General features: G+C 35.3%; 1 protein-coding gene across 1 annotated transcript; it reads right to left on the bottom strand.

The window, feature by feature from the left end:
- Nucleotides 1-455: 455 nt before the first annotated feature.
- On the bottom strand, nucleotides 456-18,148 carry LOC129233709 (histone H1.M6.2-like). The gene is made up of 3 exons (XM_054867683.1): nucleotides 17,952-18,148; nucleotides 4,794-4,855; nucleotides 456-1,379 (listed from the first exon to the last, which is right to left on the bottom strand). Exons 1-3 carry the CDS (start codon nucleotides 18,025-18,027, stop codon nucleotides 1,251-1,253), a joined length of 267 nt encoding a protein of 88 aa, XP_054723658.1. The 5' UTR covers nucleotides 18,028-18,148; the 3' UTR covers nucleotides 456-1,250.
- Between the last annotated feature and the right edge of the window lie 6,715 nt (nucleotides 18,149-24,863).

Raw genomic sequence — 24,863 nt, 5'->3', positions numbered from 1 at the left:
AATTACTTGTGTTTCTTACTTTAACTATACATTTTGATGCTTGGATATACATTTTTGTACAAAGGTGCTTCGGTTCCTATATTTTCTGAGACTAAACAAAAAAACCTGTCTGCTTACACAAAATCCAGTAAACTTCAAAATCGGTTAATACAAAATATTTTGGCATCCCCGTCAAGTTCGTGTTAACGAGATTTGACTATATACGCATTTCAAATCAGGTTATTCTTTTTGAAACACCCTGTACATATATGCATCATTTATTTTTAAAAACCTGGAATACTAACAAATTCCAGGTCCTAACAGTAATGTTACAAATCTGGAATGACTTAAATTTAAGTTTTCGTGTTTTAAATTTTTATATACATTGCACAATTAAATATTCTGCATAAATAGAAAAGTTATTTATAGAACCAAAAAACATCAAACATATAAAAATACTAAAGAAGTACTTGAAATCCATCAAAATTTATTTTATTGATGTCCAACAGTAAAATGACAATGGTAATTGAAAAACTTCATCAAATATATTTTTTCCCCATCATAGGTTATTTCAACATTAAGAAACAAAATGATGAAGTACAAAAACATGGAAAGCAAGAAACCTTTTGTCATCAAGTTTTGCAATCTATTTCGAAACTTGTCATTTTGCCCAATTCATCGGCAAAAAGAAATGAAGTTAAAAGTGAATATCCTGAAGAAAGGGTAAAAATTGCATATCAGAGAAACTTGAAAAACGCAATGAAAGTCATTGAAGAATGTCGCAAAAATATTTTTACAAAATCTAGTACGTCCGTTTGTAATGAAGAAGTGAGAGATTTCTTGCTTTCTAAACCATATGATGTGAAGCTACATAAATTACTATCATGTATGAAGAAATCAAAATGTGAGTAAGTTACACTCAGTACATTCAGAAAACAAATGGTCTAAGAGATTCAAACATTTAAAACACAATACAAAGCAACTAAGGTGATTCAAACACAAGAGAGAGCATTTAATTAAAACCTTTGATGATGCTCATATGAAAAAAAAGGCAAAAGATTTTTCTTTTGAAATATATATACAGTAATACTGTCGTTTGATAAAGAAGTAATAAGGTGACATTTTCTTTTACATTACTCTTTAGATGGATTTTTTTTCAATGAAGACACAAGTCCGCATGGCACTTGGGCTTTTGTAAGTTTCACTGTATATATATTTTAAAATCAAGATAAATATTGAAGACTCAATATGAATGTGCATAAAATTTTGCTTTATTTCTTTTTCCCTTTGCCCTTGGCTTTTGGTTTGGCTGCTGGTTTTTTCTTGGCAGCTGCACCAGAGCCACCAGCTTTGGTTCTTATTTCATTCTCAATGTCGGTTTTTATGCTTGTTTCCAAAGCCTGAAAGAATATAAAAATTCCACATGCATAAATAAAATAAATAAATAAATAAATAAACTGACAATTTAGATTTTAATACCTTATTCTTTGGAAGTATTAAACACATTGAACAGACATTCTACAAATGCTAATTTTTTTACTTTTTTATCTTTTTATACCATATTTCGGAAAACAATATTGCTATTTTCTTTACCCTCCTCCCCACACAAAAATCTCTTTCTATAATATTAAAACTGATGACATAGAAAAATCCCCAAAACTTTATCAAAAGCCCTAGATTGTTAATTCATAAAAGCAAAAATAATATTTGGCATTTATTAATCACATCATTTGAAATTACCGGTATATTTCATGTCTTGAGCATGAAGTATTTTTCAAAAACCAAGTTTGATGTACAAAGATAAATCCAGATCAAATTGGGGCTGCTTTGAAGTTCCTTCAGAACCCCCCTTCCCAACTTTTACCAAAAATGATTACGGCTGTAAATTTTATTCAATCATTTTTTAGTTTTTAAAATTGATCTTAACTACAGCAGTAGCTTATCTTTAGATTTATTGTATTATCACTTATTTTCGCAAGTCGCGAAAAATTAATCCAAAATATTTTCTGGCGGAGGATTTTTCAACTTCTGGCACTGTTCAAATAAAAATTTGAAAATTACTAATATTTCCATTTTTTCAAAAATAAGTGCTTTTACAGTATAAAGTTTAGTAAAAAAGTAAGGGAAAAAAATCATTCAGTGCTTAATTTAAAAAAAATACAGTGAAGCACCATTTATACGTTTTTGAAGGAACTGTATGAAAAAAGCATACAAATGAAAAAACGTATAGCTATAGGTTAATGTGTATTAGACTCTGAAGTGGCTAATTTAAAAAACGTATTAAAGAGAAACTTATAAATGGTGCTTCACTGTATTTGAAAGCTTACTCTTAACAAACTTGGAATCATGTTATTATTTTCAAGATTTTAAAGAATCTAATCCTTACAGATGATGCAGCAAAGAATGCTATCATATAAACAATCATGAATTTAAATCGTGAGATATTAGCAGGAAAGGTTCTACTAACAGGCTTTTACTAGAGAGAGAGAGAAATGTTTTTGGAATATGAAAAATTTTCGGAAACGGCAACCAAAAACTTTTTGATCACACACAAATACCCTTGATTCATTCAGTCAAAAAACTCTTAATATGTATCTTGATCATTAAATTTTTTTCTTATGCACTTGGAGACCTAGACTGAAAACTTGAAAAACTTTCGGGACAGAATTTTTTTCAAATAGAAAGGGTTTAGTCTTTAAATAAAAGGATTGAATACAGTAGTTTAAAATGAAAATTTATCTTTTTTTTATGAAAAGTGATCATGAACAGATATTTACATGGAAGTATTATGATCAATTTTTTGAGAAATAAAATTGCAAGAAATTATTTCACTTCACTTTTCTACATAATTAGGTTATGAGTAGCAATTTTTTTCATATGTATGATCATAAAATAGAAATAAAATGAAAAATAGTTATCTCAAACTCTCTGAATCAACTCATTCACTGATTTTTTTTTTTTTTTCTCTGTCTGCAAACTTTTATTCCTACAGGTACAGGAGACATCAAACAAAAGTAACCATGCAGGTCTGTCAAAAGAAAAATCTGGAGAAAGCAAACACCCTCTTCTGTAAAAACCCTTCTATATCTTAAAAACATTAAAGAATTTAGATATTTGACCTTTTATTTATTCAGGGTGGCGACAGGAACTGTGAAAAAAAGTTCCCTGATTTTTCCCTGATTTAGTTCACCAAATTTCCCTGATTTACGTTACCAATGATAATGGTTTTCTTTCTTTGCTCTACTTGAAATCCATTGTATGTTTGTATTAAATGCAGTATTTTAAACGTTTTAAGTTGTGTAAAGTTGTTGAACTAAAGATATATTTTAAAAAGATGCTACTTTTTTAATAAAATGGTTTTTAAAAAAAACAAAAACAAGACAATTTTTTTGGAAGGAAGGAAAAACCAACAAAACAGTATATTAAATTTTTATACATGGAAAGATAATAGAAAATTAAAAAAAAAAAAAAATTCACTTCCAGAAACCACTTAGCATAAGAAATTTAAGAAACTATTAAAATTACTCTTAAAAACATATGTGTATTTATGAGAGAACTAAAAAGTAATTGAAATTATTTTGAACTAAGTTTTCAAACAGTATAATAATTATTGCAAGAATAACAATAGTGGAAGAATAGAAGTAATGTAATAATTCTTATCTAACTGACATATTTATGCAAAACAGATGAAACCATTTGACATCCATTCATAAGGAGCATTTCTCTAATCTAAAATATAGGTTTTAATGAATGAATACAGCATTTTAACAATAAAAAAATGAAAATATTTACTTAAGTTCACAAGTTAACTCTATTTCAAATGATTTCAGTACGTAACGAAAAAAAATCTCAGATTGCTTTTGCAACAAACAACTTTGAATGCAAGAAAAAAAAAAGCAATTAGTTAATATCAAAATATATAAAAGAATACAACTTGGTTATAAAATTAAAAAATTACTTAAGTCTGAAGAAAAGAAAACCTTTATAATCTGCGGTGACAACAAATAGTATAACGGCAAAAAACAAAGTTCTTTTAATTGAAAGTTCTATTTTAGCAATTAAAAACCCAAAGAAGTAATAACTTTTAAGCTTTTATAGTATTAATTTAAAAACCAAAGATTTCTGCTTGAAATCGTGATTACAGTATGCTAATTACTTCGAGACAGTGGGATAAAGGCAACGGAGCTAATGCATTAATGAAGCCTTCCTCTTTGTCTGTATGGTTGTTTATTTTACGTAGCATTGAAAGCGTAAAAGGAAATTTCAAGCTAGGTAAAATAAAACAACCTAACAGACACAGAAGCTATCTTAATAAGTTCATCCTGTGGTTAATAAGTAAGATTCAATACTTTGACGTTGAGGAAAAAAGATGCACAAATATGGGAAAGTGTATAATCGCACCTCATTAATTTTACTTTTTTCGAACAGATAATTGGAGGAAAATGCGTAGGGAATTAAAATATTTAATTTTGTAAAGCAAAAAAAAAAAAAAAAAAAAAATTTTTTCCCTTCATAAAATCAATTTTTCCTGATTTTTTGTTATTTTTTCAAAATTCCCTGATATTTCCCTGATTAATAAAGTTCCCTGACTTTTCCCTGATCTCCCTGATCTGTCGCCACCCTGTTATTTATTTATTTATTTATTTTTGCACTGAATTTATACCCTACGCTCACATGACTTAGACTGTTAACTGACTGTTCTGCAAACACAATAGTCTTTTAATTTTCACTGCAAAATCTGAGAAATAATGTCAAAAAATAAAAAAGGGTAAATGAAACTTATTTCTTTTAGTCAAAGCATCACAAATATTTACTTTTTGTAATTTCTTTCTTTCATTTGCAGTCTTTTTAGGAGTCTTCTTTGTGACTCTGCTCCCTAAATGGAAATAAATAAATAAAAAATTCGTTCATAAATTCTAATTATAATAACATATACTAATAAAAGTTCAAGTTAGGCAAAATAGAAATAGACATTCATGTGTTGGCAACAGGGTTGTCCATTTCATTCACTTTTTTCAGTAGAGTTAAATATGCTGAAATTGACAATAATGAGAAGAAAAGAGATGTTGATTCTCTTCATTTAAGAAACATTTAAAAAATCTAAACAGGACACATACATCACAGTAGCGACTCTCAACTACTCCTCCAGCGGACCGGCACCAGTATGTGTAAAAATTTGACTGGTCCTTAGAGATTCTTACCTGTAGGCAGGGGCAGACTTGCCAGGTTGGCTAGTCGGGGGATCCCCGACTGGGCCAACCGCCGAGTGGGCCACTTCAAGCAGTTTTTTTATTGAACTTAATACATTTAAATTCACACATAAATTTTTTTAAAGTGTCATAATAATAATAACACATGTAATTCGTCTACACTATATGTGAAAAAAGTGTTTGAAAATAGGTTTTTTACTTTCTCTCTAATTTTTAGAGCTCTGGGCGCCATGGCTCCCACATTGAGGAAACGGGAGGGGGCCAGGCAAATTGGGGTCGGACGCGGCCTGGAAAAGGGCCCGGGATGAAAAAAAGTGTTAATACCTTGTACGCATATTAACAAAAATTGAAGGGGCCCGCATAAAGTGGCCCCGGCCCTGCTATAGTGCCTGAAGAAGGTCAGATTTTTTTTAATGAGGGGTGAAATATATGTATGGACAAGGACGTAGCCAAGGGGTGGGTCCATGGGGTCCGGACCCCCCCCCCCTTCCCGAAAGACCCCTCTCCTTTTTTCTCAGTTGTTGCATCTCGCATCAACAAAATTTTTCCGAAAGATAATGTTTTTATAGAATGCAGCATTCTCTCCCCTTAAATATTCCCAGTAATCGGCAATTTTCTCAGCGCTTGAGTCGATTCAGAACACGAGAACCTTGTGCAACAACTGCAGGTTCCCAATTTTCGTCTGCTTTTTGCTGTGTCACCTACTCCGCCCGAAACGGGGAAATGTCCCTTTCGACTATCAAACCAGCTGGGTCCAGTGACCTTGAAATTCATCCCCTCTCCTTGGTCCATCAAATTGCCATTGGCAAAGTAAAAACAAGCATTTATTGCCACTTCTGCCGTATCCCACAGTCTCATTGGCGTGGTTTTCTTTATTTCTTTCTCTTTTCTTTTTGGATTTCCGTGGATTTCATTGACGCATGTTGTACGAAAGATAGCCAGAGTGAGGTGCGTTCCTGGTGAATCAGTAATTGAATTCCGATTCTTTTCTGCTTTAACAGGCAGTTTTTATCTACGTTATACTTATAGGAAACATATCTTGAACAAAATTGTATGCAAAAGAAAATTAAGTTTACCCAAACTAGGTAAGTTGCAGTGCTCCCTTTTAAAGTTTTCTTGATAGTACGAGCAATTTTACGTGTTAATGTGTTTTTCATTTAAAAACTAATTTTAGATTTAAAGTCAGCAGCGAAAAAAGAAATTCTACACATTTCGTGTCTTTAAGGATAAAAAAAATAATTATTCATTTTTTTTTTTTGCATTTCAACTCTATATTTTTGGCATGGTTCATTTCAGATTCGTTTTATATTTTGATACAAATTTTATTTGAACTTTTAGATTACTTTTAACATCTCTCTCCTTTCTGAGTAACAAATTACGTAGATTTTTTACTGATGTTTTCCCCCCAATATTTATGCATGATCATGGAACATATTAAATGCCCAAAAAAAAAATTCGTGTTTGAAGGTAAAATAAATAAAATAAATGAATAAATATAACTTGAAGTTGATGTAACAAACTTTTTATGGTATCAAAATTTTATAGAAAAATAAATTGAAAATTACTTAAATATTTTACTGTGATCAGTTTATGAAATTACAAGTTCGGCCCATTAACGCATGTAATAAGTAATTTATTAGAAATTATTACTTTTAAATCTTACTGAATTGTGATTCTATGATCTCAAAAGAAAAACAGTTAGTTTTTAATTGACGAAAAAAAAACTTATTCGATGTTGTTCCATAAAACATATTTGTATTTGCATCATTGGAATACATTTTCTGATTGTTATTCACTGGCTTTGTACTAAGGAGTTATTTGATTAGCATCTATGCATCCATCTTTAGTAAATTGTGAAAGTAGCATTAATTTAACAAAAAACAGGCATGTGCATTTAACTATAAATTACTAGGTGAAAATTACCGCTATTTACTGCGTTACAAGCAAAGAAACAAAAAAGGTGAATACGAGGTAAATGTTTTTGAGCTTTTCTTTTATATATTGTCTTTTTTTCTTAAACACTTATTTTCTTCAAGCTAAAGATATTTACTATTTCTTGCAATAGAGTGTTTTGCTAACATAGTATTGAAGAAAAAAAATCATTCCCTGCGTCGTAAAATATGATATGTATTGTTGTTAAAATAAAATAAAATTACACAGATGCTTAATTTAATTCATTAGGTATACATTCCATTAATCGGCATGTAAAAGATCCCTTAGGTCGTTTGACTGTGAATACTCTTCACAAAATTAAATTCCTTTTGCAGTTTCATATCGAAGAGAGCTCAGGTGTCTCCATCTGGTGGAAACTGGGCTTCAAATTTTCCTATGACATTCACATCCGCGCCTTAATGGTGGCATATGAATGACTGGATGCCATATCGTTGGTTCGCACTTGTTCCGCAAAAGGCTAAAGCCTCTAACACAGCCCCGTTAGAAAGAAAAAATAATGATAAAAACGGCAATACGCCTTTTCCGATATTTAAAATTTTTTCGAACAGCTTTCACCCTTTGAGGAATAGCGACTTCACTTGGGAACACCATTTATTTCTTGCTTCTCTTTTTTTTCAGCTAACTGAAATCACTGTGTCAGTTGGTTGAAGAAAGAAAAAATATATATATAAAAAATGGTTGCAACAAAGGAAGCCTCCATTCCCCTAAGAGTTAATAGTTTGTTCAAGCTTTTAATTGATGATTAGGAATGATAGGTAATTAGAAAACGGATAAGATTGGAAATATCATTCTATTTCGTGGTATCAAAAGAATATTATAAATGTAAATAAATGAAAACTAATTAAAGCTTTTTAAATAAAACCTTGTTAATATTTTCTTGAGAGAGTTGTGGGATTTTGCCTTAAATGTTGTTCAAATCGGACAGGGTTACGTTATGTAACATTCATATAGTTATACATTCGACTCCATAGATATAGATTTATTTATCCTCATATAAATAATGCCGATGATCGAGTAACCCGCATGTTTCAACAATGAATTCGCACCATGGCATGATATGTAATTCGATAATATGTTTTGGTAATGTTTAACATGCAAGGAAAGGCTTTATTGTGACAAGGCTGAACTCGATCCGGTAACTTGAACAGTTTTACTGGTAAGACTGTGTCATATCAGAGGAATGAAGAAACGAAAACAATGAACGCTATCTACTGGAGTTTAGGGTTAATCCACTGGTGTTAAAGTTAAAATTTCAACTATCAAAATATCACCAAACAGGCAATTGCTTCGTTCAAATGAAGAAGAGTTGAAGCAATTTTCACCCGTCATGCCTTGACGGGTGAATTTCTAGTTTTCAAATAAAATGGCATAAGTACATATGTACATTAGGGTGTCCCAAGATATAATGGCGAAAAAAAAATTTGAAATCGAATGCACATACCCTCCAAATTTTTTCCTTTTCACCTCAGAAACACGAGAAAAAAGTTTTATTGCAATAAAATAACGGGAACCCGTGCCGACTTGAGGTCAGAGTTGGACCTGATATCCTGTACGGCGACTACAGTGGAAAGATTGCTAACTGTATAATTCCTTACTGCACCTGACATCAGTTTATTTAAAGCAGAAATTTACAACAATATTAAACTACAAGAACCATTACTGTACATATTTTTATTTCAATGTTTGCTTTTTGCAGTTAGGATAGAGCTTCCGGTGCTCTTGAACGCAACGTAGCACACATTGGTTTTGTTCCTCATCAGCTGTAAGCAAACCATTAAAGTCCTGCAACATTTTCGCCGCTCTTTCAGTTGCATCGGTTACTGCTCTAAGCAGCTAGGCTACGTACTGGACATTTCAAAGGCATGAAGATTCTACCAAATAATATTAAATCCTATCCCATCTGCAAGCACTGTCCCTATTCACAACTAACCCCGGACCATGTCTTGAATTGCCAGGCCATTATTCGCTCCCTCCTCCAACTTGGAGCACCACCACAAGAAATCCTTTACAGTCATCGGGCTCCAGAATTAGCGGATCTTGTTTTTAAGACTTTTGGAGCCATTTAAACCTTTCGCACTCTGCACTTCTTTGGACACGACAACAACAACAACTGCTCTAAGCATTGAGAGTCTTTTTCACATCAAAGAATAAAATATTATTGACCATACCATAAAAGCTGGATGAATTTTTGTAGGGGAGCTTTTGAGATAATAGGGTCCACATTTTCGTACACTTTTTCAAAAAGCACAAATCTTTGTTGGGTGCTTTGACTGCCAAAATGCATTGAAGCCATGGTTTCACGTATATTGTTACTACAAACAAGCAGACATCAAACAATGCTTCATTTTCCTTCGTATATAATTTTAGTTGTGAACTAAATAGTAATAGTTTTAGGGTGTAAATCGCTCTAGCCGTCCATCGAGCTTGGTGCATGGCTCCCGGTGGTCTTATTTTCAATTCATTTTCTGTATCTCCATCTAAAAATATGATAGGCAGTTCTATCAACTCTTAATAGTAATTCCTGACCGTAATATTAGTGAGTTCAGCACGGTAAAAGTCAACTAAGTTTTCCAAGTTAGGGTACAATTCGGAACAACTCCGCAGCTCCTCCATAGCACTGTATTTTAGTGGGATAGATCAGTTCATATATATATATGATGGCGGCAAGCAAAGGAAAGCATTTCTCTATCAAATATATGATCAATAATAGCACGGTTTCGAATTCTTTGAATTGAAGATACCTATGGGAAATTTATCAATGTTTAATCGATAGCTTCAATAGTAGCTTCAAGAATAAACACATAATCTCGTATACTTAGACACCTGTCAAATGCAAAAACTGACATTGGAGCAATAAAATCGCTCTTCATTACATATTTACTTGTTCCAGGTTCTGATAATACTTGTTCCAGGTTCTGATGTACTTGTTCCAGGTTCTAATGTACTTGTTCCAGGTTCTGATAAACTTGTTCCAGGTACTGCTTTATATGTTTCAGGGAAATCTTCTGCATTAATATTTTCACTAGAGCTCGAAAAGGAATCTTCTTTCATGCGGCTGTTTTCTTCTTTGACTGCTCAAAGTCGAGCCCTTTCTTCTTTGTCGGCCAGTTTTTTATCCACTCCACCTAAAGTGATCACGTCGGCAGGGCTCTCTTTGGAGTTGCAAGAAAATCACATCTTCCTCTATTTTGATTAACCGAAGTGCATCAGCATGTGCAATATTGAATAAATTGTTTAAATTACTCTCAAATTCTTGTTGGCGCTGCCTGAATATTTCTTTCAGTTTTTTTGCATTTTTTTTGTAAGTCTCTCCAAATTTGATACAGGTTTTTAAGTTTATTAACACAATTTAGCAACAATTTGGCGGGAATGCGTGCCTTTTCCCAAAAGATGATGCATTCGCGAATAGCAAGATTTGCACTTTCACTGATGGTTAAATTTACTTCTCGAACGTTATAAAACAAAACAGAGAGAACTTGTCCGTTAGAGGGAAGTTTCAAACCCGTAATTAGGTTTTTACGACTCCTATTAAAAATATCTCTTTTTCCGAACTTTGCAATTCCACTCCCATGTTTCGTTCCCTATGGAACGACTAGATTGCGCTCGCTGACCGGAATGTATTCGTTCTGACACGTTTGACGGTTTGCAAATTGCCACGGATAAGTCCGCCCCCACCCCCAACATATTTTTTTTTCTGTTTTCATTTGTTTTCTGTGCGCTATTTACAGCTGTTTTGAGCTTGGCAAAGTATCGCATCACCAGCGTTCGCTTGCTCATGAATACACGTGCTATTTGTACGTTTAGGCCTTTAGGCGCAAGTCGGCACGGGTTACCGTGCTTCAAATTACATGAAACTTTTTTTACAACGGTTTTGATGTAAAAGGAAAAAAATAAGAGGGTATGCGTTTAAAAAAAAACGACTTTCATTTTTTTGGGACACCCTAATGTACATATTTTGTTGAAATATATTACAAAGCTTTAATATAAAGCGATAATAAAATTATCGCATGCATTTTCCAAGTAATTTTTGGAACAGTTTTTGTTTTCCGTTTTTCTTTTCTTGGGCCCTTTTTATTAATAGAAAATATATCACTTGTTTTCTGGAGGACAGAGGTTCACCCATATTTGGAAACTTTGTATGTGATTACCACTTAACATAAACTTTTTGTTAACTAATTTTAACTAATGACTCTATTAATTTCAATTATTTAATTAATTTTAGTTAATTATCATATTTTAATGATCAGTTTTAATTGGATTTATCTTAGTCTTGTGTAATTATCAGCTACTAATTCTGCTTTAGCATGCCTCCTCTTTTGAAGTTCGTGCAACCTTGGACCTCCCCCCCCCCTTAACAAAGTTCTAGCTACGTGCCTGGTAGGGACGTAAGGAAAACCATATAGAGAGGTAGGGGGGCGCAAAAGTCATTTGTGACGGGCCTCAAAATTTCTGTGCACTGCCCTGGTTATTCACTGGTTGTGACAGATTCTACTAAATGCTGTCAGTTGGCAAAATATTTCATTGGTCTATTGTAACTTATCGCTGTACGAGTATTTTCATCTCAGAATCGCACACGGGAAAGCAAGTCTAGACTACGATAAACTGAATCTGAAACAGGACAAAATTTCGACTTAGAAGAGAGAGAGCTCCTGAACATAGGCGGATTTAGAACTGAGTTCAGGGGGGGGGGGGGCAAAGTTTTTTTCTTTTGAGCAACATTAGTTGTAATCAGGCCCGGATTTATACTTAACGGGGTACCTAAGGTATTTCAGGAATGAAGTTCCTTTGTAGCCCTAAAAATGTCACCAACGATAGTCTTAAGTCTACAATGGAGAACTTGGATGCAAGAACCAGTTTAGTCCAAAAAAAAAAAAAAAAAATTAAATAGATTTTTGCATGTGGAGAATATAGAAGTTCCGATTGTTACAACAATGGACACAAATGTAAGATCAGACTTCTACTTTCTAGTAAGTAATGTAGGATAGATATTAGCCCTTCTACCGGACAGATGTTATTTGTTGGTCTTACCAAAAATGAGTGAGTCTGGTCAAAGCTGGTTCTTGCATCAAGGCAGGGGCGCCGACTTTCAAAAATCATTGGGGGGGCTGGCCAGGTCATCACCGGGGGTTTAGGGGGTTATGTAATCCCATGGAGGTCCCCCCCCCCCAAATAAAGGTCGATTGTTGTGCCTTGAAAATGCCAATTTACATATTTTCTGGTGTGTATAATTTAAAAAACAAACAGTATGTGCCATGGCGTTTTCAAAGTAAAACAATCCAAAAATTGGTATTCAAAATTTTCTGGTTCAACTAGATTATGTCACTTGTCTCAGTACGAGACATTTTTTGTTCTATTTTATGGGGAGTCATGCAGTGCCGTAGCTAGGCATGGAAAAGGTAGGGCGCTTGACTTGCATTGAAGGGCACTGCCAGAGACGCCGACTTAAAAAATATCGGGGGAAAGGGGGCATGCCGCAGGAAATTTTCTAAATTTGAGATGAAAAATAGTGAGTTTTAAAGTTTTTTTTAAATCATATAATCAACATTAGAACCTTGAAAACTCGACAAGCCCGACACATATTTTTTGGCTTCGAAAAACGGAAGAAATAAATACAAACACACACAGTATTTTTGTAAAAAGGAAATTTAATTTACGCATGCTTTTTAAGACCAGTTGTTTTTACATTAGTGATATCGGCTAACATATTCAAGTGTAAACGCAGTCTCTCAATGTCTAGGTCATTTTTGAAAAACTCAGTTGATTTTTCAAAATGTTCTCTTCTCTTTCACAAATGTTTAATAAAAGCAAGCACTCTTGTTCAACTGCAATGACCTGTGTGCTCCAGTTGATGTAAATCGCCCAATAATGCAAAATTGCACCATTTTACAAACCTCAATGTATATTGCCTTGTAGTACAGTCAACTCCTGTCTTACGCGAGAGATGCATTCCAAGACCTCTCGCGTAGGTCGAATTTTCGCGTTGTGGAAAAGGGTATGTGTAAAATTTTTTATAAACGTACCCATTTATTTTAGACACTTGTAAACACCCCCTCAAACTGTTAAAAACCATCTCTTAACTAACTGTACATTACTGTCTCTTACATAAAGAACTGAATGTTTATTTGTATTTAAAAAAAACGTTTTATTCAACATAAAATACTGCTACGATGTACAAAATCAATGATTAATGGGAAAGAAAGAAAAAAATAAACCGGTATACGGTAGACACAGTATATAGTAAGAAAAGCAAATGCATCTTTAGTTGTACTGTACAGTCGATCAATTAATGATATTCGTACACAATACATGAGCAGTTTCCATTTTCTTAAATTTTTGCAAGAGACACTACTCGGTGAATTTTTACGGATTTCCTTTTCTTGACTTGTAATTGTATATACGGAAGAATCACTCATACCTAATTCTCGTGCTACCTTCAACGCATTTTTTAGTTGACCATCAGCTTTTCAAGAAGCTCTAGCTTTTCTTTAATTGTCATGAAACTTTCTCTTTTTATCTTCACAAACTTTAGATGAAATAGCGCTCTTAGGTGTCATTATATTTCATTAACTTTCGCATTTAAAAGGGAACTTCTACTCTCAGCGATGCTAAAAGGATAAAGATCCATTCATGAAAAAAAAATTTTAGTAACCAATAACAAAGCTGATACGAACACACCACGATTCCCTTCCAAGAATTTTCGTGTTGCGGTGAGGAATTCGCGTTAGATCTGAATACTGGAGAAAAAATCGTGTTATAGCTATTTCGCATAAGTAGCGCGAGTGAAATGTTTTCCTTTGGGATTTTGAAAGTGTGCGGTAAGCTGCCTTCATTGTTTTCATACTTCTTTGGTACACGTCGATTCCGAGGAAGGGAAGGATCGTCATTTTGTGAAGGTTTTCTTTTAAACACGATTTCCAAAAGTATTCAAAACTATCACGCCTCCCATTTTATATACAAATCAAACTCTTATATATATATCTTTCCAGATCAACAACACTTAGGTGAGCGCGCCGCAGCGCTGCCCACCGGCAACAGACTTGACCCGTAAGTTCGCGCACTGGGACAAATTTTTACAGTACTCGCAGCACTGTAACACTATCATCATTCGCACCACTCGTTTTCAGTTAACCTGCTTACACAACCGTAATAATTATTTGTTTTAACTCATTACTGAAAATATTTTACAAGGTAAACTATCTTCAAACAAGGAAAATAAAAGATAAATTTATGAGTTTAGAAAGCATAATGTAACTTATAATTTTCTTTATTTATTGGGGGGGCTCTGCCCCTCAAAAATATTTTTGAGGGGGCTCGGGCCCCCTCAAGCCCCATGGAGTCGGCGCCACTGCATCAAGGCCTTTAATTGTGTTTTTCAGATTTAACTATCAAAAAATTGCTAGACAAAATCTTCAAGCCTTCGGCATTTCCTTAAAGTTACTAATAGAGACGTACCGAGTACTCGGTACTCAGCCAATTTGCCGAGTACTCGGTACTCGGCCAATACCGAGTAGTTGTAAAAAATTGAATATTGCTCAAAGCAGATTTTACAATTAATAAAAAAGTGCAAGCATATAATATGCTGCAAACAGTTTCCAATTCAAATTTAAAAGTCAAATTCTAATTTTGAGAATAATGAAGTTTGCTATGCTTTTTTATATTATTAAATGGATTTTTGAAGCATAAAAATACCTTTTCTTAAAAAATAAAACGTTAAAAGTACAAATGTGATGGAACACTGCAGACACATGTTTTGGCATTACAAGGAATGCTTTTTTCAATGCACAAAATGTGAGCTTGTAGATTTAAAGACATCATTAAAAAGCCGATTATTTTTACAGTCATTAGCTCACATTTTATGCACTGAAAAAGATGTTCCTTGCAATACAGAAACATGTGTCTGCAGTGCTCCTGCACATTTGTGCTTTTAACGTTGTTCCATTTGCTTTTAAAAATTATTTACGTTTAGCGGACTAGAAGTATAGATTGATATAATTTGTTTTAATTCCAACTTGATTAATCCTACCTTTTATGTATTTGTTTAACTTTAGTTTAAAAAATAACTTATTTAAAATTATTGACACAAACAAAATATTTTCAATAATGCATAATTAAATTTCACCTGGAATTTTGTTTTATTAACTATTATTTGGACATGGAAGTCTATTCTGTCGTGGTTCTTCAAAAAACATAATTGGAACTAGGTACTCGGTACTTGGCCTTCAGTTTCAGAAAATAAAAATGCCCAGAGGGAAGTAGTGTTTCCCCCCAGACCAAAAAAGTGGTAGTGCGCTTTCAGATAAAAGGGTACTTTTAAGAGAAATTTTGCAGAACACAAAAGGTGCCTCTTTTACTCTTTGGTTTTCTGAGTAGGGGAAAGTGGGGTAAAACTAAGACCCTAAGATTTGCAGGCTTCCAGAAATCAGTTTTTAGCATAAATGAACAAAATTTTGCAAAAGTATGCACTACTTATCTATTAATGCAACCACAGTTTCAAAAACATAAGTGATTTTATTATTTTATTTTTATTAATGATTTTGTAAAAAAGTCATTTTACCCGGTTTTTCCCCAATAGTGGGGCAAAAACGGGTATAGACACTTTATTGCTATGGGAAAATAAAAATTTTAAAAGTTTCCGCAAAATTCAAGTTTCATTTAGTGACGTATGTTAACTATTGTCAAAACATAACTGAATACGTATAAAAAGAATTATTCATGAGTTGTCAGTTAGTTTAATTGTCTTTATCTTTAATTTTTTGCTGTAATATAAGACCTATTGACACAAGTTGCAAGTAAAATAGTTATCCTCCCCTTCGACCCCAGATCAGCTTTCATGCGCCCAACGACGACATTAGATGCATTGGATCTATCCCTCACTACCCTTGGAGTCCGAGAAAAGCTCATTGCAGTAAATCCAGGCAGCATTGTCATCCTCTTCACTGGACTCATCTTTCATTTGCTCCTTCGGTTTTTCCTTTTTTGAACGCTTATTTTCTGTCTGTTGCTTTTTGGCATCTTTGTTATGTTGCCTTTTCTTTGACTCGTTTATCTTTCCTTCAGATTTTTTTTCTTCCGTTGATCTTTGGTCTTCTTTCCATCATTTTTCTTTTTCTTTTCTTTTAATGTTGCCTGAAGATGAAGCTTGTAGGGGAGTCCGTCAAAATGACGTTTTCCTTTTCTCTTGTCCTCTTTCGGTTGCATCTTTCTCTCTGTGTATGGGGGTAGTACCCCGTTTTGCTCCTTGGTTAGTACCCGATTTTACCCTGCACGTACAGTTTTCATAAACAATGCCTTCATATGACTATATAGAACGCTACAGAGAATTACTTAGAATGATATTAAATGTAAATAAATGCTGTACAAAGAGAGCTACATACCTTTACTGTTGCAGAAACAGGAACATAGTATAATTGGTCTAGTTTAGTTCAAAAATTTTGAGCAAAAACCATTCAAACAGAATTTTCTTCACAGGAATGAAAGAAGCGAGTCTATTGTGTTCTAAGGTTGACCAACCAGTGAATGAACAGTTAAGCACAATTTCATTTTTTAAAAATCCTAGTAATTTTAAATTCTATACTATTCAGATTGTAATAGTTAAAACATTTTAATTGGTCTATGTAAATATCTCTAAAAAAATGCGGGAACTTAAATGGTACCGCTTCCGACTTTTTTAGGCGTTTAAAGAAAAAGCTAAGCTATAGCTTGCTTAGCTTTACGTAAATCCGGCAATGCCCCAGATCCTCTTTATTTCAGAGTTAATACTATACTTCTGGTTAGGTTCATATTGACTTTCTCTTAATCTAGAAGTCTTAAACAGCTGCTCAGAACAACAGTTAGATCAACTGAATCCAGAAATAACCACACAGATATCCTGCTGTTGTTTTGAGGTGAGGATATATGCACATGTTTGTTAAGAAAAGAGTTAAGATTATTGGGAAGGTTACCGTCTTTATATGTTAAACTTGGTCACCCAATGAAAATTCCTTAAAAAATACTCTGGCACTAAATACACTCAAGTAAACTTGTGCATTAAAAAAATATCGATTCTTTTTCAAAGTTATTTCCTGGCTCTACCATTTAATAAGCATAATTTGTAAAAACTATGCTTTTTTTTTTTCACACAGTTGCCTTTGCATGCTGCTTAGAAGGGGTAAATAATGGTCACCTTAGATACCATTTGTCCCCCCCCCCCCCTTCCTACAAAATCTGCAATGATGGGCCTGTTAAAGTTCTCATTTTTCATATGGGTCAAGGTTGAAAAACTGCGCCCTGGACATTACCCATGTATACCGTTTCAGGTTGTTGTTGTTTTTTTTTTCTAAGTTTCTTTTCCCCTGAATTTGGTGAAACAACTTTTGAATTAAGAGAAATTGATTTTTTTTATTGACGTTGAGTGTAGTCTGATTCTCTTTTTGAACTTCCGAGTTTGGTGAAGAGTACTCTGTTACGGGGGGTTCAGAATGTTGTGAAACGTTAGTTTGTTTTTAGAGCTAGGAATTTCATTATAGAAAAAATCTTGAAATGCAATCCTAGTGTCTGACTGAAAAATTCCTCACTTCGTAAATTTGGTGAAAACTAAGAAGTTTTCCATTTTCGATCATGTTAAAATCTTCATCAGACAAATAACTTCAAATAAAAAATTAGAAAATTCATCAAAATTTCTGTTGTCAGAGAAGATTGATGACAAAAATACAGCGGTTCAATAGAAATGAAATACATTTTTAAAAAATATTTGACATGCTGAACGTTGATTTATACATAGCGTCTCAGATAAACATAATGATGATATCGTAACTTTAAGGAAATACATACCCTTTTTGGAAACTTTTGTGATCTTCGGTTTCTTTGGAGAGGCTTTAGATGCTTTCGCACGAGATCCTTGAGGCATTTTTTACCGCAATTAACTTCAATTGCTCCAAAGAACAAAATAATAAACCTTTCAATCAATGGAGATGAAACAAAACGCTATGAAACCGTTGCAAAATATGAATTTTTTTTCAACTGTGATTTTTTTCCCTTAATTTTCTGGCAGTTTAGTTGTTTTCGGGCTGCTCATAAATTTCAAACTTTGGCACTGATAAAAAGCTCATCTTATTAATTATGACTGAAATCAAACATTTTGAGAAGTATTGGTATGTCACAATACGGTTCTTTTAGTTTAGGAGAAATTAAATTAATTAAAATAAATGAATTAGGACAATTTTATTTGAATAAATTTTTAACTGTTAATTTCTTGCTGGCTCCATCTACTGCGAAGTAAGAGCACTACAAGCAACTGTTCGTGGGGAAAAAAAGTAGATTGAAAGAGAGGGGAAAGCAAAATAAAATTTGAATAGAGTCTTTTCTTCTTTTGTGTTTCGTTTTAAAAACAAATGATCGTATTGACGTTATTTTTACCGATTTTGAAGAGAGTATTTTGTTGAATTTCTTCCTATACTTCAAGTCAAAATTCAAACGTAAATTGTTAGTGCCGCCATCTAGCGTAACAAATTAACAATGCCAGGATTAATAGATCAAAGCCTTAAAATTAATTGTATTAAAGTGGCAAGTTCTCACTTCAAAAACTTTTTTTTTAAATATACTGCATTTTAAAACATTTCTTCGAAGGATTCGAGGTACTTCGAATCCTTCGAACGAAACTCGTCATTTATAACTTTTCCACGGCCGGGGGAGGGATGGCATACTCCAAATTTTTTTAAGTTTTTTCACAAAACCAGCGACGCATTACAGTTTGAATGAATAAACAGTTGTCTGTTCACATCAAGAGTACTTGCACGGTCTACCTCGATAATTGAAGTTTGTAAAAGTGATGCAAGAACAATCTGGCAAAAATTAAAGGAAAAAAATTAAGTAAAATTTCCTGTCAAAATAATGACAACAGTCAATAAAAAATATCCATTACAATTCTGACATCAGTCTCTGAAAATTCTCATTCTAATGAGGAAACTTCATAAATAAAGGACTGTTATATGGATCCTTGCCTTAAAAAAAGACTAAATTGTCAAATATCATCAGTAGAATCTCAACATTTGTCCCTAAAATACATTTCTTGAATGAGAACAACAATCCCTAAAAGGATCCTTAAATCCTTAAGAGCGGGGAGCACCCTTAAATCTGCTCTTGTTCTGATAAATTTGGCTTATATTGACATTACTGATTAAATAACCTCTAAAAATGGAATAAGGCCTCAAAAGTCGAGTGGGGCAGGTGGCTTTCGTAAACTTACATCTTCCAATTCAAAGTTCCATTCTAATGAAATAACGTAAGACAAGTCCATTTATTTCGAATATTTCGTTTTTATCGTCGTGAAATAAATCAACCCTCCCCGTAAAAATCATTTTCCGATCGATCATTATCAATGTTTAACACTGAAAAGTGAGGGGTGAAGGAGTCTTTTATTTTGGAAGTGAGAAGACCATTTGCCGCCTCCCCCCGCCCCTCCCCCGTACGAGCCGCCTATGAAAACCAATATGAAAAATTTCCACTTACTAATACCCTAATTATGTTCTGCCTGCTGTACAAAACAATAAATAAATCGCAAAAAAATTATCAAAAGGGAAAATTTTAAAATTTTTTCATTACAGAAAAAGCCTCAAAGCAAAAGCAAGAATTTATTTGTTCCCATTGAAGCAAAAAATGGCAACTGATATTCTTATTTACTCTCAATGATTTTGTCACGTTCATTAGATTGCTCATACGACAAATATCCAATTTAGAATTAATTTTTGCTTACTCAAAACTGCTGAAAATTTCTCCCCTGGTTAATTGAGGCCTTTGGTATTTCCTAACCGGATGAAAAAAAAAATCGTCTACAGGGCATTTTATTCCGACTTTCCAATGGAATTAAAATTAAGACGATACCATAATTCTTTCGAGTAGGAAGCACCATTTTATGCCGTTTTGGGGTCTTAAACATAAAATTCGAACGGTGCGGTACTTTTTTAGCGTGTGAACCCCTCCCCTCTCGACATTCTTCCCGGGTGCTAAAGTACTTCCCTGCAAAATTTGGGCAACATCTGACTTTCATTGTATATTGTATAGGGAACATACATAACATACATATGGTTAATTCCAGGAAAAAGGAGACAAGACACTTGAATTTTAAAAATTAATATTCTGTCACTTGCCATAAACCTTTTTCTTCTGAAATAAATGAATTTCTTGAATCTTAACCTGTTTTCCTCAAATACTTTGATGACTTTTAGAAAATCAAGTTTCCTCTTTGTGTTTTTACAGAGCAAAAAATCTCTTTTTTATATCTTTTGAATGTCTAGTTAAACTTTTTGGTAAGTAATTTATTTATTTATTTTTTTTCAACCATGAAATAGGTCTAAGGTGATAACTTGATGTCCTTCCGTTACCAAAATACTACATCTCAGTTAGTTCACCAAGAACGTATTGGGTATAGAGACTTATGTTTTCTTTTAATGCAAAGCAGAATTATGTCCCTTGTCAAGTAGGACTCGACCGATGCATCGGCCTGGCTGATGCATCGGCGCCGATGGTTCAACAATTTAGCCATCGGCATCGGCATCGGCGGCCGATGCTAACTTGCAGGAAACATCGGCCCATCGGCCTTAAAAAACATCGAAAAGCCGATGGAATTGGCCGATGTTTTTGAAAAAGAAAGGACCTTTGCTGTTTTATTTTTTAGTACAAAGTAAAGGGAGTTATTGTTATTATATTGTTACAAATTCTGTAAATAGTAATTATTGTAGGAACGTAACCTGTAAATAGTTTCCCGTAATGAATATACAACCCCTTTTTCATTCGGCTAAAGTATACGACCCCTATTTTCTTTCTTTTCATTGATAACGGTCTACTACTTTACAGAAGCGTGTGGAATATTTGAGAAATTTCTTTTCGGTGTATTTAAGCCGTTAGCGATGGATAAACAGTTTAGTTTCGATTGATATTTCGAACGGAGAGCATTTTGCTCTGTTTATAGCGAGGCATTTCGCTGTGTTGTTTTCGTATTTGGAAGTAAATACGTGTGTAAACGTTGAGTTTACGGTGTTGTGTGATAATTGCTTAATTGCTGATGAATAATTTAGCAGTTGTTGAAGATCTTTCCTGTACATAGTGTAAATAAATTTCCTGTGTTTTTATCAAGAACTGTGTCTTCATTTCAAGAAAGTGGAAGTCGCACCGAATCCGTTACAATTTGGCGCCCAACGTGGGGCTTCTTCTGGACTTTCTTGGAGTAAGTGTGACTTTGGACATTTTTTCATAAAGACTGTTTGAATTTATAGACTTTGTTTTTATGGTGATTACTCGCGCAATGGATGACCAATTAAAACAACTTCTGGAAGCAATTAATGCTGTGAAAAGCGACTTGACTGAAAATATGGCGGCTAATCAAGAACAATTAAAAAATGATATGGCGACTAACCAAGAACAATTAAAAAATGAATTGGCGACTAACCAGGAACAGTTAAATAGTGATTTAACTGCTAAAATTACTACAAGTCAAAATGAAATAAAAAGTGACCTAACGTCGATGAAAACCATGATGGAGAATCAACTAACCGCCATGGGAGATAAAGTTGATGCTCTGGAAGAAAAATTTGATACTGTGGAAGAGCGTATCGCCAGTGTGGAAAATAAGTTGGAAGAAGAAGACAAGAAATTTACTTCATTTAAGGAAGAAATAATTAAAGACATGGAACGGAGATTGGCGACCGCGGAAAGCAGTTCTGTACAGTTTGGCGCTCCCACATCTGTTGCTCGACCGTCCATTAAACTGGCCACATTTGATGGGAAAAGTTCGTGGCAGGTATACAAGACCCAATTCATGATAGTGGCGGAAGCGAACGGATGGGACTCTGCTACCAAGGCCTGCCATCTTGCAGCATCCCTGAGAGGTGACGCAGCGGACATTCTTCAGACCCTTCCAGACAGCCAGCGCCTGGATTTCGCCGCCCTCACATCTGCGTTGGAGCTTCGCTTCGGTGAGAAGTGCCAGAAAGATTTCAGCCGACTCCAGTTGAAGTCCCGTTTCCAGAAAACCGGGGAGACCCTGCAAGAGCTAGCGGCGGACGTCGAGAGACTGTCTCATCTTGCTTTTTGCGACTGTCCTGCGGATGTTCGAGACAACCTGGCACTCAACTACTACATCGACGGGGTTCGAGATCCGGAAATCCAGAAAGCTCTACGGATGGTGGATGTCAAAGACCTGAATTCTGCCGTTGTGTATGCGATGAGATACGAGGCCGCCCAAGAAGCAACCCGTGTGGATCGCCATCTAATCCGGACTCAGGAAGCTGATGAGTCTGATTCCAGATCGTCCCACCTCGCTGAACTTGAGAGACAACTCGGTGATTTGACAAGACATTTGAGCAGCATAACAGCCCAAAAGAAACAAGAGCAGAAGTGCTGGAAATGCGGTAGTGAAGGACACCTGCGAAGGAGTTGTCCGGCTCGCCAAGCTACGCAAGGGAAGGAAATCACCACCACTAAAGCTCTGCAGATTTCCTCTTCTAGTAGTGGCAGTGATGGACTTTTCATTTACGCACATGTAAATGGGAACCCCTGCAGACTGATTGTTGACACTGGAGCCAATGTGACAATCATTAGGACAGATGTGGCTCGTGAATTTGGATTGAAATTGCTGTGGACATCGCCACGCGTAAGTCTCCAGACTGTGACAGGTGACAAGATCGAGATTGACGGTAAAGTGGACTTGGAAATAGTGTTTGGGAATGCCACCTACCATCATACGGCATTCGTCGCTAATATCACGGACCCCTTCATTCTCCGATTGGACTTTTTGAAGAAATATGACTTCACTCTCGACTTCAAGACTAATGAGCTGCACTCGATGAGAGAAGACATAGCCGTTTTCCCTGCAGAAAGTGATGTAAAATCCGCTCATCAAATAATAGCTCAAACAGATTTATCGATTCCCTCAAGGTCAGAATCATTAATACCTGGCTCCCTTGAAGAAAGCAATAGTTTTCGATTTGGACTCATTGAATACCCTAACCTAAGCAATAACCTGAAAAGAGTGCTGGTAGCATCTACGCTTGTAGACCTTTCTAAGGATGTAATTCCTGTGAGAGTCGCCAACGTGAGTGAAAGGCCAAGGAATATCCGGAAAGGTGAAGTGTTAGCAACTTGTGCTCCAGTAAACTGCATCATTAGAAGAATCAATTCCCCCGAGACTGTGTCTTCTGAGTCCTTGACATCGAAGTTAATTGGGAGTGCACCATTAACGAAAGACCAAAGAACTGCTGCGGAACAATTGGTGGATGACTTCAAGCATCTGTTTTCATCTACATCGGAGGATGTTGGCCGTACGAATTTAACGCAGCATAGGATCTACACTGGAGAACACCCCCCTATTAAACAGCATCCAAGACGACTACCGTTCGCCAAGAAGGAAGAGGTTGAGACCCTCCTGAAAGAGATGAAGGAGAATGATGTAATCGAACCGTCATCCAGTCCCTGGACTTCTCCCATCGTCTTAGTCCGAAAGAAAGATGGCTCCACCAGATTTTGTGTCGATTACCGACGGCTGAATGAAATCACCAAGAAAGACAGCTACCCTCTTCCACGGATAGACGACACCTTGGACACTCTTTCCGGACACAAGTGGTTTTCGACCCTGGACTTGAAGAGCGGCTACTGGCAGGTTGAAATACACCCTGACGACCGAGAGAAGACAGCGTTTACAACTGGACAAGGCTTGTGGCAGTTTAAAGTGATGCCCTTCGGCCTCTGCAATGCACCAGCTACGTTCGAGCGTCTTATGGAGACAGCGTTAAGAGGACTTTCCTACGAATCCTGTCTGGTCTACTTAGACGATATCATCATCGTGGGACGCAGCTTTGAAGAACATCTGGCAAATCTTAGGAAGGTGCTGCAAAGGCTTAAGGAAGCCAATCTGAAGTTAAGTCCGTTCAAATGTAATTTGTTCCGCCGGGAAGTGAACTATCTTGGTCACATCATCTCTTCTGAGGGTGTGCAAACCGATCCAGAGAAGGTATCTGCGGTCAAGAGTTGGAGTCGTCCCGAAAACATCCATCAGCTGCGAAGTTTCCTGGGGCTCTGCACGTACTATAGGAAGTTTGTGAAGGGTTTTTCCAACATTGCACGACCTTTGCATAAGCTGACAGAGATCAAGCAAAAGTTTGAATGGTCCAAAGAATGCGAAGATGCATTTCTACGACTGAAGGAGGCTTTAACATCAACGCCTATCCTCGCCTATCCTCAGCCTGAAAAACCCTTCATCCTGGACACTGATGCGAGCAATGGGGGCATCGGAGCTGTTTTATCCCAAGAAATTGACGGAAATGAACATGTCATCGCTTACTGGAGCAAATGCTTATCAAAGTCGGAGCGAAATTACTGCGTCACCAGAAAGGAGTTACTGGCCATAGTGAAAGCTGTAGAACACTTCCATCATTACCTCTACGGCCGAAAATTTCTGCTTCGGACAGATCATGCCTCATTAACTTGGCTTTTGAACTTCAGGAATCCAGAAGGCCAGATAGCCAGGTGGATACAGCGGCTCCAGGAATATGACATGGAGATCAAACACCGAAAAGGGTTGTCTCACGGTAATGCAGACGCTTTATCAAGGAGACCCTGTCCTGAGAAATGCAATTATTGTTCCCGAATCGAGAAACAGTATGGAACGACTAGCCCTACCGCCTATCAGGTGACAGTGACTCCAACATCATCAGAACCTGATCCATGGAGTGATGACCAAGTTCGAAAAGA

Source organism: Uloborus diversus, unplaced genomic scaffold, assembly GCF_026930045.1.
Source record: "Uloborus diversus isolate 005 unplaced genomic scaffold, Udiv.v.3.1 scaffold_643, whole genome shotgun sequence".
Lineage (NCBI taxonomy): Eukaryota > Metazoa > Arthropoda > Arachnida > Araneae > Uloboridae > Uloborus > Uloborus diversus.
The sequence above is the reverse complement of the archived record's forward strand: the minus strand, read 5'-3'. Positions and strand labels throughout refer to the sequence as shown.